An 18,768-nucleotide genomic window follows, 5' to 3' on the forward strand; every position below is an offset into this window, starting at 1 on the left:
TGTATTATAATTTAGGATAGTTGTAATACAAATTTATATTGTATTATAATGATTATAATCACAGGTTTTCAAATGAGTAAAAATTTAGAAAAATCATTTGAAAATAGCCGATCTACAAGCTCACAATGCATGGGGAACAGATTTACAGTTGGAGGGGGTAGCCTACACCAGGGGTCTTCAAAAGGTGTCCGGGACGCCTAGGGGGTCCTCAGAATTACTAAAGGGGGTCCTCTTATGGTATGGATGTGTATCACATCAGGATCTTGATCCAGCTGTGGGACCAGCAGCTGCAGGACCATGAGCGGGAGAGGAAAACATGCAGGAAGATTTTGTTTGAATGGTAAGCAATTGCCAGGGTCTATTTTCCTAGCATCTATTCTATCAAATCTGATCATCATAACCCCATTGATGTAACATTTGTTATTATCCTCTTTTTTGTGACTGAAGAAACAGAAGCAGTTGGTGCCATTGTGGTTGGGCTGTCTGTTTGGCCTGGGAGCTGCTGTGCGAGACGGAGCAACAGCCATCTGCTCCTTCTCAAAAAAAAAAAAAAAAAAAGTGGACTTTGAGTTATTTGTAGGGAATCGCTGGACTTGTACCCATTTTGACATTAAACCTGTTACAACTTATCTTTTTCAAGCTGTCATGTGTCTGTCATGTTAATAGTTGCTGTTCTAAAATCACATCACAAAACTAGCTGGCAAGTCAGTCTTCATTTTGAGAGTGAAGCATACCACTGTACAAAATAAATTATTTCTTTATCAAAAGTTCATCAGGAATATGTGTGAGCTGACTTTATAGTTCAATATAAAGTCATGGGGGTACCAAAGTGTACTCCAACAAAGTACAATAAGGTTGTGTAAAGAGTAAATCCCTAAGCTGATATTGAAAGGAAAACTTAAAGCATGCTGAGCATTAGTTTAGGATTAGTAACCCACCTGGATTTATTCTAATGTATCTGGAATTTATATAGTGCTTTTCTGAGTAACCAAAGTTGCTCTAGAAGTGTGTATGTGTGTCTTAACATTTTTTTTAAGACGTAGGATGACAGGTGAGACCCCACATTTGTAAAACATGTTTAGTTTTGAATCTGTAAATTCTTTTAAGTGAGTTTGGAACACATCACATCATGTTTCATAAAGGAAAAATACAACAATTGTGATATGATTGATTCCCTGTCACAATACTATTTTGGAATTGACAGTTGTTGCCTACTGAAGGTGCCATTTATATTGGATTTATGGATAAAGGCAAACTATAATCTCAGTATCTCACGAATGACAATTGTTGGGTTAAGTCCTAATGAGACTTGTGAAAATGTGTGATAGGAGGATCGATAAAATAAATAGATTAGTCTTGATCCAAAGCTAAGTATTTCTCCTCATAAAATGGATAAAGCTCAAACGCAAATGTCATACTGGAGTAGACCAAATAAATAAACAGTGACACCTACTGGTTAAAGATAACCTTTTATTTATTAACGGTGTTTATAGGCCTACAGCATACAGCAAAACCATGATTCAGCCCTAAGATAAAGCCTCTTTGAGAAAATTGTGTCAAATGAATGTGTCAAGTTATATACTCATCTCCGCATAGAACGTTATGCAGTGTATAGTGCATATATGCATAAACAATACTGTTAACTCTGAACCGGAAGTAATAGGCGATCTTGAGATGGGGAGACATTGAAAACAGCTCCGCGGGTGGTAAAGAAAAATCATTGCAGTTTCTACGAGGCGTAGCAGGGCTAATCCCTCACTCACATCACAGACTCTCTGCTCGCACGCGAATTAGCTTTTTCACGCTCGCAGATCCTCCCTCAGACACGCACGAATTTGCCTCTGCTCGCGCTCAGTTATGTCTGTACACGTTCGCGAATCGTCTTTTGCGACCTCGAATCCTTTTCTACACATGCTCACATTAGTTGAGACATTGCTCTCTAAATTGAAACATATTCCTCGATATGTGGATGCAATATTTGGCAAAAGCGAGCAGGCGACACTGAAAAAATGCGAGCATCTGCACATGATGATTCGAGAGGTTGCAAACTGACATCTGTACGTGTAGAGAGTGTTTTTTTTTCCAGATTCCATTATACACGTGTGCGCTCTGCCCATTCACGCACACATTTACTTTTACGACCTCAACTGCCTTTCTACGCGCTCGCAAATCCTCATTTTTACATGCTCGCGATATTGCAACATAATCATCGATATGTCCCTTTCAAAATCTGGCAAAACCGTGAAGGTCACGATTTGCGAGCGTGAAGATCGGAATTTGCAGTTGCAGAGAGAAAAGCGTGCGAGTGTTTGAGGTTTTTTTTCCTTTTCACGTTCAGATTCCATCATACAAGTCTGCAAATTCAGAGGTACGACTGCACAACTCTTAATATACAACTGTTCAACATCAGAAATCTCTTCTCAACTTATTGTTACAATAATAACTCCATAGAGAAAGAGCAAACACAGCTGTAACCTGGCCTGAACCGTACCAAGAGGAAGTTGAGGGACTTCCCATTTTTGTCCAGTGCACACCCTGGGACCTTACAATATTTAGGCTAATAAATAATAATAATAATAAAAAGCTTTTCCATCATGTAGAATAAATGCATTAACAATAAACTTCAACGTTTCCTAATTTGCATAATTAATCTGCAATATGTAACCCCTCATTTCATATAATCATGTTATATCTGATAACAATTTTGATATGCTGTGCTCTAAATACATTATTCTGCCTAAAGCAAAATTATCAATATATTTATTTTTTATATTATCTAATCTTCAATCATGTTCAAATATGCAAATACTTAATTAATTATGTAAAATACAGCAGAAATTGATTGTACAGGAATAATCAACTGAGAAAAGCTTTGTAGTGACCATTGATATGTTGCCAATAAGAGATAACAAATGATATAGGACAGAAATCATTTTTATGGCCTTATTATCTTATTACATGGACAGATACCATTTTATTGTGATGTTTACTGCCTGTGATCAGTTTTGTAGGGATATTTGTAAAAAGAAAAAAAAAAGTACTTATATATATAATACAGAAAATGACCATGTGCTTGCTTTGAGTTGTTACTAATATGCATAATCTATGCTAATTAACCATCATAAACATGCCCAATGGTTACATTGCAAATATCTTACACCTGACTGAGATACCGTCACCTTCTTATTAAAATAGAAGTATTTTTCTACAGAAAACAGAAGATTATCCAAAACAAACTATATGATATTTCTTAATCATGTCACCCAAAAGGCGTATAACAATATATGACTGACATAAAAAATAACACTGTCTGTCAGTTATGTAACATAGGATTGAAAGTCTTGACCAATTTCTATTTTGACTTGGTAATTTTAAAGATGAATTAAGTTATGTGTGGAGTAACTTGACTTACTCCAAGTCACCAAGACCAATGTGAAAAAACAATGGCCCAAGTCACATGTTATGTCACTCTTGAGATAGGACATTATACTAAAAGGGGCGGGAACAGCACAATCCTTTTCAATTAAGATATACGATATTAACACGAGGTGGCCAGTGATATGAAGAGCTGATTCAGGCAAAAATATAAATTTAAAAACAAAAAATGACTTGATTGTGACTTGAGGCCATGATTTTAATATTCATCCCTGTTTGGTACACCCGCTTATAGAACAAGGCTGATGCACACCTCAAAAGGTTGGTAACAGGTCAACAAAAAGTGCACATATTCAGGAGGAGATCTCAGACAGCTATCGAATAAAAGGATCCGCACACTGTCAGGATCATGCAAAAAATGTTATTATTTTGACGTTTCGTCATTAGACCTTTATCAGGATGGACAACGGTCAGCGCTGATGCAGGTCTAATGAACGAAACGTAAAAAAAAAGTTCCTGACAGTACACCCGTTTATCAAAACGTTAAAGGTTTTGCCCTGTCTATAACTTGACATCAATGAGAAATATAGAGGAATAAAGAACATACCTATTTTCAACTTGATGATACTACTGATCAAACATGTCTTCTGATTAAAAGTAATTTTCTTCCGTTCATTCGTTTTATTTTCTGTTATTTTCAAATTTCTTTACTTACCAGAGGATGTTTACTGGAGCTCTCATTGAAGGACAGTACAGGACAGGACCGGAGTAGAATGATGAGAGAGAACCGTTGATCTACCGTATCAACGGGACAGGATGAATTGGATAATAATTAACTTTTATTGAACACCAACTGACCAACTGTCATAGATCATGCTCTAGTCCAGCTGAACTTTATCCCTTTCACACAAGATTATGGATTTTATATGAACCATGATTATTGTTTGCAGTTTTATCATCATTGTAAATTGTGTCACGCAGGTAAAAGTACAACATTGGTTGTGAAACATTCTGTCATATCAAAAAGGAAAATTAAAAAAAAGTTGGCAGTGATTAGTGATCCATGAAGCTTTAACTGACAATAGGCCTATGCCTAAAGTCCAAAGTGCAGCAGTAAAGGAATTTGATTGCATTCAAAATTATTATTATACTAAAAAACTAAGAGGGAGTGCCAGGTTACATTCTCTTTTGTGAGTGCAAGGCCCAGGTTGAATCTGCCCCTGGCCTTGTCTCTCACGTCGCTCCTCTCTCTACCATTGGTGACCTGTCTGTCTCTACAATGACCTATCTGAAACAAAGCTAAAAATGCTTAAAAAATGTAATAAAGTTTATCCTTATGTTATCCTTAGAATTACTGTTTGTAGCCCTGGAAGTTAGTTAGAAATCTCTCTCTCTCTTCTCTTTGGTTGAATGCTTTATTAGTTTGCTAAAAGGTATAGAGGTTAGGTAGGAATATACAATGATGCTAAAAGGATAACACAAAAAGCTCTGAGGGCTTGTTTACATTGTGGTCCTAGTACTGTATGTATTCAATTCATCAAGACATTTGAAGACATACAATATAGCATACAAGAAATCAACACTATAGGAGCAATACAAGTTTACAATCATTATCTGATCAAAAAAGGCCTATATAATATTTTATACATGTTTGGTTAAAGTTTGATATCACATTGTAATAACATATGACAACCACATAGACGGGTTTCTGGTCCACGTCACACTGATAAAACTAGATGCGCACGCAGGGTCGGTACCAAAATTAGCCAATGAAACCAGCGCTCCCCAAAACAACAGGTTTGGGGATTGGACGGAATTGATTACATGATACAGTCAGCTGTGCATTTAGTCTCAATGTTTGTAAACAAGAAACCCGTCCATACAACCACAATACCACAATCAATGGATACAATCCTTTTTTTGTGTTCTCCTTTTAGCCCAAATGTCTGACTGTACCTCATGCTGTTTATGTTTCTGTCTAATAAAGTGTTCAATCAATTCATCAAAACACGCACGCACGCACGCACGCACGCACGCACGCACGCACGCACACACACACACACACACACACACACACACACACACACACACACACACACACACACACACACACACACACACACACACACACACACACACACACACACACACACACTATAATTTGGCAGTGAATCAACATCACCTCTGACAATCCATCCTATCACACTGGCTTTGGTTGTCTTCTCAACATGAGGTGTTTTAGCCCAGTGGTTCTCAGCCTGTGGGTTATGACCCTCGGGGGGGGGGGTCCCCACATGACAGTGAAGGGACACTTCAAGGACTTCTAGGACCTAAAGAAATAAAGAAAAGAACATATCATTAGGCTACTGTATTAATAGTAATCAACAAACAACATTCTAAAAACTGGTCAAATATTGGCCAAATTGTCGAATACTATAAGATATAGTTATCTGTGGGACCGAGTCAAACTAAATGTGATGCCTACAATTCCAAGTGCTTGTCAAGTCCCTAGTTCAAATATGATTACCGGTATTATCATGTTTTTAACATGATTGACCAAAGAATATGTGGACCCTCACGGCCTGCCATGGATCTGTAACTCATGCCTCATTCACACTACAGATATATACCGGTAGTTGAACGTTTTGCTTGGTAATTCAATGTTTAAAAGAAAGCTTTAAAGATGCAGGAGATGCACAGAACAAAGCTTTGAAAGCTTTAAAGCTGGTTTCCATTGAGATTACATTGAATTACCAAGCTAAACGTTCAACTATATATCTGTAGTGTGAATGAGGCATCAGAGTGTAAAATAGAAATGTAAAAAAGAAAAAAAAGGGGGGGGGGGGGGTCATATAAAATGGGGGTCCAATGGCCTAAACTAAAGCAAATTGGGCGTCCTTTCTTGAGGCTGAGAAGTATCTCTCTCTAGATGCCATGTCAAGTATCTACCGTATGCCTCTCACCACATAGAGTACAGCAGGTGGCGGTATGGTGCCATGAAAACTGTAACTCGACAATAATTGGAAGTCGAAGAACAAAACAACAACAAACCCAGTGAGCATGCGTTGTATCTTTGACAGTGGAGTGTAGTCTTCCTGGAACTAACTTCAAAAACAAAGCGTGTGCCACTTAATTCAACATAAAAGAAATACCGCGTTCATCTCAGTGACAGCAGCCCTGACCTTAAACATGGACGCTAGATGACAGCACCACCAGACTCCCAGCCATGGTGCCATTGAAACGACGAAGAGTCTCCTCCTCCTCATCCTCCTGTGACAGTAATAATGTCTCTCACAACATCAACACAGTTAAATTCCAGCAGCAGACTCTGTTCCTCCTGGAGAGGAAGATGGGCTCGAGTCGCAGAGCTTTCCTCACAAAGCTCGGCCGAAGCAAAGGCTTCCACATAGAGGAGAGATTCAGGTGAGAGCAGATGGTTTGTAGATGCATGGGGTCTATTCACTCTGCAGTCTGCGTATCCGGTATAGAGCGGATACGCCAGCGTGCATGCACGTGTGTGCGTGGAAATAACCGGATACAGTAGGCGGGCTCTAGACCGGATCTGAGCAATTCAAAGCAGCTTTATTGGCATGAGCGCTGGGCAGAAAACCAAGAAACCAAGACTGGTATTTTATCTGTTTTGAGCTTCAGAGTAACAAATGGATAAATCAACACTGAACATTTTATTGTGTAGTAGTTCTCTGTTCTCAAATAAATGAACTAAAACCTCATCCATTTGACACCTAAAATCAAGCTTTGAATTAGGTGCCAAAAATGAGAATGATGACAGCAGTACATACAGTACTATGTCCTTCAATAGGTGCTTGTTTTATTTCAATTTAGAACAGCAGAAGGACACAGAGACGGACACGTCTCAGCTCTATGTGTTCATATTGAAAGACATGATAAGTGTGAGTGTTGCTGTCATCATTCTCCTTTCGGAGCCGTGCACTTGTTCAAGTTCTGTTGTACTGTTCCTCTATTTGACTGAAGTTGTGCTGGCATTCTTGTCTATATTGAATTAGGTGTCTCTTTATGTCATTTGCTGTTATTCATTGTGTTCCCACAGTGCATCAGTAACACATGTCATATCTGAGAACAACTCTGGAGACGAGGTCCGGGCATGGCTGAACGCACAAGAGGGAGGACAGGGAACGAGGGGAGGTCATAGTAAAGCACCACCGGTCCTCCTGGACATCAGCTGGTACACAGAGAGCATGCATGAAGGTCACCCTGTGGAGGTGCAGGACAGACACACACTGCAGGTACAGTAGGTGCATGCTGCAGTGTTATCATTAACACTCAGATGTGAGGCTGATTCTACAAATGTCTTCTAAATCCTAGCGGTTTTGTTGCTAAATCTGTGGTTCAAGGACCCCCCCCCCCCAATTATATGTATGTGGCTGTGAACCCCCATCTCAAAATATGTTGTTCCGGGGACCCCCAGAAGCAAAGATTTGAGTTTAAAATGTTGGCTTTAAATAATATAATATTCCAAGATTTGCACACATATCCACAATTTCTTTCAAAAATAGCAGAAATTGCAAGCTCGTGCCGCACTATGAGATTGTAAATCTGCTGTTGATGAATAGCCAAAGTATACAATATGGTTAAAAGATTGTGATGTTAAATGACACCGATGCTTTCTCGGTAATATTAATGTGTTAATTTGTCACATCTATTACATCCTTTCTTCTTTTAGAGTTGTTCCGATATTGTTACCAGCACCAGAAAAGGTGATGATACAGCCTAAAATGCTGGTATCTGCATCTACTAGTATGCCGGTCTATGCCATTCCGATACCATGTAATTTAAGGGTCCATTCAGTTCCATTCGTACACTCTGAGTTACAAACTTGTAAGGGTACATTTGGAACCCCCTCAAGGAACCCTGAGGGGCCCTGAGAACCACTGTCCACATTTCTTTAGACTACACAATGGTATCAGACTACATAATGGTATCGACCAGTATCGGGAAGGAGGAAATGGTATCGGTACATCTCTAAACACCATCTTTGTCTCCCACAGGAACAACAGAAGAACGGAGAGGAGCAGGCAGAGTTTTTAGTACCCAGCTATGCATGTCAGAGGAGCACCACTCTTCACAGCCATAACCTCCTGCTTTCTGTGTGTAACCAAGTTCCTGTTCCTCCTTTGTTTTGTTTGTTTGTTTGTTTATTTCACATAAAGATTAATTGAAAAGTTACAAGTAGCAAGCCTATACCGATTGTGCAAAGACACGCTGTGATTGGCCAGTAGCCCTTTTTGAGTGGCAATTGGAGCAAACGCTCACCCAAAAACATGATTTAGGATTCTGTGGGATGTACTGTAACTTGAAGGATGCCAAGTCGGCTCAAGCGAACTTCGCAACGTCCAGCACTCGAGCACTGTGACTCGCTTGCTTTAGCTTGCTCTGCAAAAATAATCTTTTACTTTGCTTCCACTGTATCATTGGCTGTAATCAGGATAGAAAATGTTCACAGCGTTGTAACCACATAAACCCTAAACATGTTGAGAATTGTGATATGTAGATCTGCTATTTTCACAGAATCAACATAGAGCTGCTAATCAATCTCACACTGTTTCTTCCACCGTCCTTCTGTGTGTCTCAGAATGCTCTGTCCATCCTGGCTGACAGCGCAGAGTTCGGTGAAAACGAGGGTCAAAGCGTTGCGTTCCGGCGAGCCGTGGCCGTGCTGAACTTCCTGCCCAGAGCCATCACAGCCGTGGAACAACTCAGAGGACTGCCCTCACTAGGGGAACATTCACTACGGGTCATCCAGGTCAGTGGAGCTCACAGCTTTACATTTAAACAACACCCAGGTTGGTAGGCATTGGGCCACTGATCCACATAACGTTTAGATTGACATACCTTTTTCAGAGTTACAGATATACTATACTGTATATAGTTGGGAGCGTCAGGACATCTGGAGGGGCATGAGTCCCGGGAAAACGTTCAGAGACCTCCATTCCGAATGACGACAATTAGTTGTTATATCACCTCCCTTTACGTTGGAAGGAGTATGCATTGCATGTAAGGGTCCATTAGGTTCCTAAAGGCCCTCTTACATCTAACAACTTGGTAAAGATTTCTCAGTCTTAATAAAATCGGGCTATTTGCGGCGCGCTCCCGTGACTCAGTCGTTACTGAATCGTTAAATGTGAGGTAGTGGTCCGACTCGATTTTTACCCCGATTTGAGACCCAGATTATGTTAAGAGAATATCAAACTGGTTTAATATTTTCACAAATCGGGGCTGAGTCTGAATGAATACAATGACGTAGCCTAGCCTACAACCAAAACAGAACAAGCCAAAAGCCAAGCCATTCATTCCCCAAAAGATGCTGCCTGAGCTGCCAGCCTGGTCGTTGTTGGTGCGGCTACTTTGACAGCCCCTTATTAGTTATTTCTCCGCGTTTCCATTATTCCAAACATTCAACGTTGATAATAGTTGATAGGATTGATCTGCGCCGGCTAGACTGAGAGGAGAGAACAAGAGAGGAGAGGGCTGGGGGAGGAAGGCTGAGCTCGGTGTGTGTGTGTGTGTGTGTGTGTGTGTGTGTGTGTGTGCACTGTGTGCAGTAATCAAGTAAAAGTATCAATACTGCAATACTGTGAAGCGACGCGCTGTGACTGAGCTTGTAGATCGGCTATTTTCATTTATGGTTAGCCTAATGCTTTATAATAATATTATAATTTATTTAGGAACACAAGGCTATATAATAGGCATATTTCAGCAAATAAAAGGGAATCTTGAACCAGTCTTTACAAAATCTTTAGAGGCATACACATCTAACAACTGAAATCTTTGAAAAATCATCATACAGTCTTTAGGGAGTCTTTTTCAAATCTTATAGTGTGAGGGGTAGTCTTTAAGAAATCATTCCCAAATCTGTCCACAATCTTACCAAAGTTGTTAGATGTAAGGCTAGCTTAAGTATCATTAGCTGGGAACCCCCTCGGGGGTTTGTTGATAGTTATTTTATTTGTTTGTTTTCCATGTTCTTAGCTTGTCACATTCACTGTGAAGTATGTAGGCCTATAATATCACACTGACTGATAGTAGCTGTCTGTTTCTGCTGTGATTTCTCTCCAGGAGATTCTGGAGGATGGAGTTTCCAGGGAGGTGGAATCCACCAAGCAGTCTGATCAGTACAGAGCCATGAAGGTCTATAAAACATGTTGTTAAATCCACCAGGCTGTCTGACCAGTACAAAGCCATGAAGGTCTATAAAACATGTTGTTTAATCCACCAGGCTGTCTGACCAGTACAAAGCCATGAAGGTCTATAAAACATATTGTCTTCAACCCGTTAAGAACTGAGGCCCATTCTACAAACGCCTTCTAAACTAGTGGTTCTCACACTTTTGCGTGCAAGGACCCACAAAATGATAGATAAATATTTGGCCGCAGGCCTCCATCTGAAAAGGTTTTGTGCCAGGGACCCCCAGAAGAGAAGAGAAGAAGGGAGTGATTAACTCATTCGTAGTTTACGGCCGAGGAGCCCGAAGATTTTTCTGTCTTTCACTGCTGGCTTCTCCTACCTGTTAACGCGGGCACTCATCCAGTTCCCATCGTGCGTGATCGGACACTGCTATGCATCGTGTGTTCGCATATTCCATCAGCTTCTCAAATCCTTTTAATTATTTTCAATTGATCAATAAGTTCTCCGTCTGTAAGCCGCGGTGTTTACACAGAAACCTAACGGGCCAAAATAGAGGACGGACCATCCGCTTCCGGTTAACGGCCTCAATGTTAACCGGTCCACTCAATAATGTGTCCGCGTAGAAACCGATCCCGGAGCATTAGTTCCGGCCTATTTTAGTTCCGCTTCGATAAATGATTTCTTTTTAATTAAAGCTTATTAAATCTTCGGGTTCCTCGGGCATGGCAGGGAAGGGGTACAAAGGGGTATTTTTCTGGCAGAGGTTGAGTTAAACACAAAATTGAATTGGAATTGGAACACTATCAACACTATCAATCGAAGCTGATTAATGACTTGTGGGGTTCTCTCTCCTGTGTGTGCGACCGTGCGTGTGTGCGTGTGATGGATGTATTTCTGTTTTAAATATTGGATCACTCTCACAATATCTTAAGTAACATTGTGAGAGTGATCCACTTTTTTTCCTCCAGCTAAATGGTTCATTGTTTGGTACCAAAATGGACTCTTATGGGTCTGTAAGATGTACAGCCTCGTCAGAGTGAAATGATCACTCAGAATACTGTGTGTTTCAGGTGTTGACAGGTATATTTGGGGTTGGAGTGAAAACGGCAGATCGGTGGTTCAGACAAGGGATTCACTCCCTGGCTCAGCTAGAGGCCTCAGGACAGGCTCTCAACCACACACAACAAGCAGGTAGGGGTGTGTGTGTGTGTGTGTGTGTATGTATGTGTGTCCTCAGTCAGCAAAACACAAAGGGAGAAGTGCACTCCTAGGTTGGTGTGGTGCTGACCACGCAGGTGAATACTGGTTAAGAACAAAGAGGCCGCACAGCTCTTCAGCCACGATGCAAAATCTTTAGTTTAAACCAACATTTCGACTGTATTAGTCTTCTTCAGGGTTTACAGGGAAATGAAAAGCACACATCACTAGTAAAGGTACTGGGACAGGCATTGACACTAAGGCTTGCCCACCTGCCCCCGGCAGGTAAATAAAACGTCAGGGCAGGTGAAGTTGGCTTTCAGGTTGCCCGACAGGGCAAGTGCTCATTTGAGAGAGGACACAAATGTCTATAAACACAACACCAGATATCTGTCTATCTAAACACCTGAACGTTGCCAGTGCGCTGTGTCTTCTGGTCTGTGGAATGTAAAATAAGAGCACTATTTACCTATAATGTGCTGTTTTTACTGTTGCTAGTGCTACATTTAAAAATATAAAATAACAAGTGTGAAACCATAGACATATTCAATCATAGCTAAAGTATTTGGTATTTGGATTTGGAGGTATTGAGGTATGACATTTTATCGCACAGCCCCAGAAAGTAAAGAAATAAGTGTTACATTGAGCGGTAATTAAAATCGTACCTATCATTTTATAATGGATGATTTACTTTTCGGGCAAGTGGGCATTACCTTTGGGCAAGCAGAACATGACCTGTACTTGCCCGATGGGCAAGTGCCTCTGAGACCTTAGTGTCAACCCCTGTGGGACAAAGGTGAGGTAATTTCCGGGGAGTGTCCTCAATCTCCCCATCAGCCAGGGTGAGGGGATAATTGCTCATCACTGGCGAGTGACTAACTAGCAACTTGCTTCAGTGTGCCAAAGTGACTGGTGCATAAAAATATACAAAAGAGTTATACATTATGGCCATTTTGGGTTTGTGTATTCAAAGAATCATCAGAGTAGGGATGGGACGATACGCGATATTATCGTTTATCGAGATAAAAAACGATAATCATATCGTGGAGATTTAATTTATCGTGATATCGTGCTCCATCATGGACTTCACCTTTGAGCTGCATATCCGGTACCATTTAAACCCTCTATAGTAAAACGTACTTATAATATACGTACTTGATACAGTCTTTTTTTCACTCTCTACCAAATCTCTTTGCCAAAAAATAGCCGATCTACAAGCTCACAATGCGTCGCATTGCGAGCTTGTAGGTGGGCCATTTTTGGCAAATGTCCCGCCCCAGGATAATGGATGTTGGGGATATTTTGATTATCGCGTTAATATCGTAAATCGCGATTTCTTTGGTCACAATAATCGTGATATGAAATTATAAATTATATCATCCCATCCCTACATCAGAGTCATCGTGACTCTTGTCATGACTCTTGTCTCTCAGGTGTCCAGTATTATGCTGACCTGAAGCAGCCAGTGTTTTGTCTCCTCTCCCAGGTGTCCAGTATTATGCTGACCTGAAGCAGTCAGTGTTTTGTCTCCTCTCCCAGGTGTCCAGTATTATGCTGACCTGAAGCAGTCAGTGTTTTGTCTCCTCTCCCAGGTGTCCAGTATTACAGTGACCTGAACCAGCCGGTCACCAAGGCAGAGGCTGATGCCATCGGTCACATAGTGGACAGGGCTGTTGTTGCAGTGTCACCAGGAGCACAGATTACTCTGATTGGAGGATTCAGAAGGTACTCTACTGGATGATGTTTCTGTTGATTGACAAGGGCCAGATACAGTATATTGTAGAACTAATCGATTTAATTGGTAACTTTATCTCCAGAGTAATAATGGTGACATAGAAGGGCTGGGTTTTTAAATATTATATAATGATTCGTGATAGGAGACTCGGAGCCATATCGTCCATATCTAACCCCTTGTCCCTAAACTTCTTTGCTTTTTTTTTTACTCCCAGAGGGAAAGTGACGGGCCATGATGTAGACTTTCTTATCACACACCCAGAAGAAGGAAAAGAAGAGGGTCTGATATTCAAGGTGGTCGCCTGGCTGGAAGCACAGGTAAAGCTTACTGCAGTGCTGTCTTTTCAAGAGTCAACATTTGCATTTGTTACATCGCATATATTTGTTACATCTCATATTGTACACAAATTAAAACGACACCGTAGCAGCTATAACAACAATAACAGCAATAACAAAATAAACTATTAAGAATAGCAAAGCAATAAGTACAGTCGAGTAATAAATCACTGAGTAAAAAAAAAAAGGTGTCTCTGACGATAAATCTGCATCCGTGTTTGTCGTGACTTCACCTGTTCCCAATCAGCTGCAGAACTATTGTTTAGGCAGTCTTCTACTTCACAATTTGACCTCGTATTTGTTATGCTTTCCACAAGAGGCTTCAAAAAGCGTCCCTGTCTTCCTACAGGGTTTCCTGTTATACCAGAAGATCTCCAGGAACTCCTACCTGGAGGGTAAAGAGGGTCCCAGTCGGCCGGCGTCCAACATGGACCGCTTCGAGAGGTGCTTCTCCATCTTCAGGCTGGACCAGGAGGAACACACACTGGTAATAGAACATATTATGTACAGTATGAACAGTATAATCATCATAATCCGCCTTTATAGAGGGTATGCGCATGCATAAAGTGAATGGCAAATCGGGTGGCAAAGTGAGTTTAACGTTGTTTAATTCAATCAGATAGGACTTTTCTGTTAGGATGTATCGGCTGTCAAGGCCAGAAAGTGTTTTTTTTTTTGTTTTTTTTTGCCACTCAGTAGGCATTCCCGCCTAACTTGCGTATGATGATGATGATGTCACACGCTTTACATAAATTGTGCATTACATATACACCCATATACACACACATTCATACACTGATGGTGGAGGAAACCATGCAAGGCACCAACCTGCTCATCTGGAGCAATTAGGGGTTCTGTGTCTTGCTCAAGGACACTTCGACAGTTACTCTGGGGGAGCCCTGGATCAAACTGGGAACCTTCCGGTTGCCAAGTGGCCACTCTACCCCTGAGCCACTGTCACCCCCTGCTGGGCTATTTCTTGTCACATTCTGTTCAGAAAAAGACATAAATACATACATAAAGTCCCCAGATACTGACACAAACCAACAAGGCAGTTTGTTTAGTGCAGCAATGGCTGAGTGGACAAAACGTAGCCACTCTGCTTCTAAAACAAACCTTTTCAAAACCCAGATCTGCAGCCTTTTTACCCAGCCTAAACGAAACTACTTAACAATTTCTCTGCCATTTTAAACATAGCTGTAGTAAGCAGCTGCCAAATTCACAATCTGTGCGCGACTCATCTAGTAGACGTGTAGACTCGGTGACAAGCTTTCGAATACAAAAAACCCCATTGAAAAAGACATATCCGTTGCCACGCTGTATTCCTGCTTATCAGCCAGTGTTTACATGAAAAAACATTGAAAAAAGCCAGGCATGCGCTATGGTAACACGTGGACACGTTCGCGCACAAAACGCACGATATGTGCGGGGATCATAATCCAGGCGTGTAGAGACTGGATCAAAGTTTCCAAACGCAAAAATCCGATTGAAAAACGAGCGTTCCATCGCCGAGTAGCTTCCACTTCTGTTACACAGTAAACCAATGGAGGCGGGACTATGGCCCAGGCTCAGACTGGATACGGAAAGCTGGATCCGGTCCAGACCGGAAATGACCGGATACAGTTAGGGGGGCGGGCCTAAAGAGCCAGAATCAGCGAAAATCTGCGCTAATACTTTTAATCCTTTCATAATGATTAAAGCTAATTAAACTTTACGGGCTCTACGGGCATGGCAGCGCGGTACAGCGGGAAATCTACGGTTTCTACGGGGATCGCGAGGTATGAGTTAAGCATGATTTACTATATACTTCATCTTAAGGCAGTGTCGCAAGGTGAAAATAGCTGATCTGCTCTATAAGCTCACAAAGCGTCATGTTGTGAGCTTGTAGATCGGCTATTTTATGGGATTCGTGTATGAACCCATCAAGCCCGATTCTACAAATGCTTTCTGAGTCAGTATTTCTCAAACCTTTTGGTCCCAAGGACCCCCACAATGATATGTTTTTGACCACGGACCCCCATCTGAAAATGCTTTCTACCAGGGACCCCCAGAAGAGAGCATTTGTGTTAAGAACTTTCAAGATAAAAAAAAATAAAAAATCTAAACCAATGTTCAAAATCCTAAGAGTTCAGAAAAAACACATGTTTTACATGTAGCTTAACACAGATGCTTCTCCTGGTTTTAACATGTCAATGTGCCTTCGCCAGAACGGATGCCTGGATGTGAAAGAGACACAGAACCCCGGGTCCAAACCATGGAGGGCAGTGAGGGTGGACCTGGTCATCTCTCCCAAGAGCCAGTTCGCCTTCGCTCTGCTGGGATGGACAGGCTCCAAGGTAACCTCCACAAGTAACATCCAGCTGGACCGCAATGGAAATGAGGCATAGGGCTTTTTATTGAATGTTATCCTCTGTGATATCGTGTCTGCTGTATGTTGTGGAAGTGCTGATCTGCTCTTTCCTTTTATCACCAAATAAATTCATTCATTGATAGGGCTGTCACGATTATGACATTTTACATGACCATTATTTGTCACTCAAATAATTGTGATTAACGATTTAAGTCGTTGACAATTACATTTCTGTTTGGCTTTTAGGCTTTTAAGTTTCACATGGTACATATGACACATAACCTAAATATACAAAGAAATTACTGACATATTTGACAACTTTATACTTAAAAAAGAACATTGAAATAGCCGATCTACAAGATCGGATATTTCCACTATTTTTGACTTTTGTTTTAAATATATGAACATTTTTCAACATGGAAACAATTATTACGATTATGAAAAATAATCACGATCATGTCAAAAAAATCACGATTGGACGATTATGTAATAATTGTGACAGCCCTATTCATTAATTCTTTCATTCATTCATTCATTCATTCGTGCTCCAATAACCTCCTGGTAAATGTTATTCAGTGTTCTCTCTGTGTGTCCCTGTGTTATGGTCCAGCTGTTTGAGAGAGATCTGCGTCGCTGGGCAGGACATGAGAAGTCCATGTCTCTGAGCAGCCATGCTCTGTTTGACACCAAGCAGGTGAGGATGGATATGATGAAACCAACACGCTTTCCTTCTTTCTTTAAAATAAAAAAGACATTTACTGCATCAATAGTAATCAACAAACTATACTATAGTATGAAAACTGGTTAAACATTTGCCAAATGTCAAATAACGAAAGAAAGGGGCAAAAATTTTGAACGGAGCCGATCTATACGCTCAAACGCCTCGCAGCTCGTGAGCTTGTAGATCTGCTATTTTCACTTTTCATATTTGTCTGTGGAGTCAAACAACTTGTAATACTTCAACTCCTACAATTCCGGTGTGGGGGGGGGGGGGGTCCCCAGTTCAAATCTGATTATTTTGCAGGGGTCACAGCCTGAAAAGGTTGAGAACCACTGGTGGCTAGAGTCTAGTCAGTGGCTAGACCAAACCCTGGCTTCACCACCTATCTAGAAGCACTGCGGCGCGACAGCGTTGCTAACAACACGGCAGAGCTCAAGACCCTTATGCTAGAGAGGACGGTGTGTGGAGGGCAGTGATTCAGGAGTCTCCATAGTTGGTGCTGGCTAGACTCTAGCCAACACCAGAGTTGGCTAGACTCCAGCAGCCAACTGGTGTTGGCTTTCCTCTAGCCAACACCAGAGTTAGTAGAGTCTAGCCAACGCGCCGCACTGCGTCTACCTAGGTGGTGGCAGCTTCTTGCCTTTCCTGGCTTTGCCCTGGGTTGGCTCCCAAAGTGTCAGATTGCTTGCCACTAGTTCCTGGTGCCTGACACAGGCTTTTGATAAATTAAAACAACAGGGACTTAATTTATCACTTTTTCTTTTCATATCCTTTTCATATCGTCCCTTCTTGCTTCATTTCCTGCACTCTTTCTTGCCAACTGCCATCAGCATGAATGACAAAGTCGTCAAAACGCTAGTCAAGTCATATCTAAACTAAAAAGCAGTTATAATTTCAAGATATGGGTATTTGAATCGGCCAGACTAGCATTGAATACAACAGAAGTTCAGAAGATACTTTAAATGAAGCATGGATTGGCACACACACAAATTCAGTGAAGGCAGTTCAGAATTTCAGGGAAACACCCCAAATATTGGTGTGCGTTGCGGGCTCCATGTTTCAAAATCAAAAATCACATATTGGGACATGGTCTGAAAATACATTTCAGTCTTTGGATTTTTGGGGGCTTTAACCCAGAGAACAGTATATCTCATCTCATTTGACAATCCTTTTCCTCTGTTTATTTTTGGCTTTATTTCTTATTGTGTGTCTTTCCTATCTCTCATAAATAAAAGGGAAAGTATCTGAGAGCTGCTTCTGAGGAGGAGATCTTCGCTCATCTGGGTCTGGATTACATCCCCCCCTCTGAGAGGAACGCCTGACCTGATCACCTCATCACAGTCCTAAAGAGATCCTTACACAGATCAGTACAGGACAAGATCCTCCATCACAGGAGAGGTCAGGTGGGCACTACAGGGACTGGGCACCTCGATGTAAAATGTACTATTTTGTCCAAAATGTAAAAAAGAAAAGAGAACATTTTAAAACGGTCTTAAGACAGTTTTTTATGCCCCAAAATTGTGGGTAAACAGGTTTTGTAGACATAGAAATATTAGACCTTAATTGTCGTATGTTTAAGCATGCAATGATCATGTACTGTATACTTTCTTTTAATAAAGAAGATGTTTCATATGCTTTTTTAACATTTTGGACAAAATATCCATTTTCACATCGAGGTGCCCAGATGTCCTTAGTGCACACCAGACCTGTTACCGACTGGGATAAGGCCAACAGGAAGTTACAGGAACAGTTTTATTTAACTACTGTCCTTGTTCTGATCATGTCATAATAGACTAAATGTTCAGTGGAAAATAGTCGATCTTCACCTTGTAAGGTTTTAAATTGCCTATTTTCGGCCAAAAATAGATTTGGTGTAGACTAGATGGGAAGA

General features: G+C 41.0%; 1 protein-coding gene across 1 annotated transcript; it reads left to right on the plus strand.

The window, feature by feature from the left end:
- Positions 1-239: 239 nt before the first annotated feature.
- On the plus strand, positions 240-18,233 carry LOC308299865 (DNA-directed DNA/RNA polymerase mu-like; the record flags this gene model as incomplete). The annotated part of the gene is made up of 13 exons (XM_080743647.1): positions 240-340; positions 6,655-6,798; positions 7,445-7,640; positions 8,403-8,501; positions 8,987-9,157; positions 10,471-10,542; positions 11,610-11,730; positions 13,329-13,461; positions 13,686-13,788; positions 14,156-14,293; positions 16,014-16,142; positions 16,767-16,850; positions 18,113-18,233. The coding sequence occupies 13 exons, from the start codon at positions 240-242 to the stop codon at positions 18,197-18,199; spliced, it is 1,578 nt and encodes a 525-aa protein (XP_080599773.1). The 3' UTR covers positions 18,200-18,233.
- Positions 18,234-18,768: the final 535 nt, after the last annotated feature.

Source organism: Nannobrachium achirus (assembly GCF_963921795.1).
Source record: "Nannobrachium achirus genome assembly, chromosome: 15".
NCBI lineage: Eukaryota > Metazoa > Chordata > Actinopteri > Myctophiformes > Myctophidae > Nannobrachium > Nannobrachium achirus.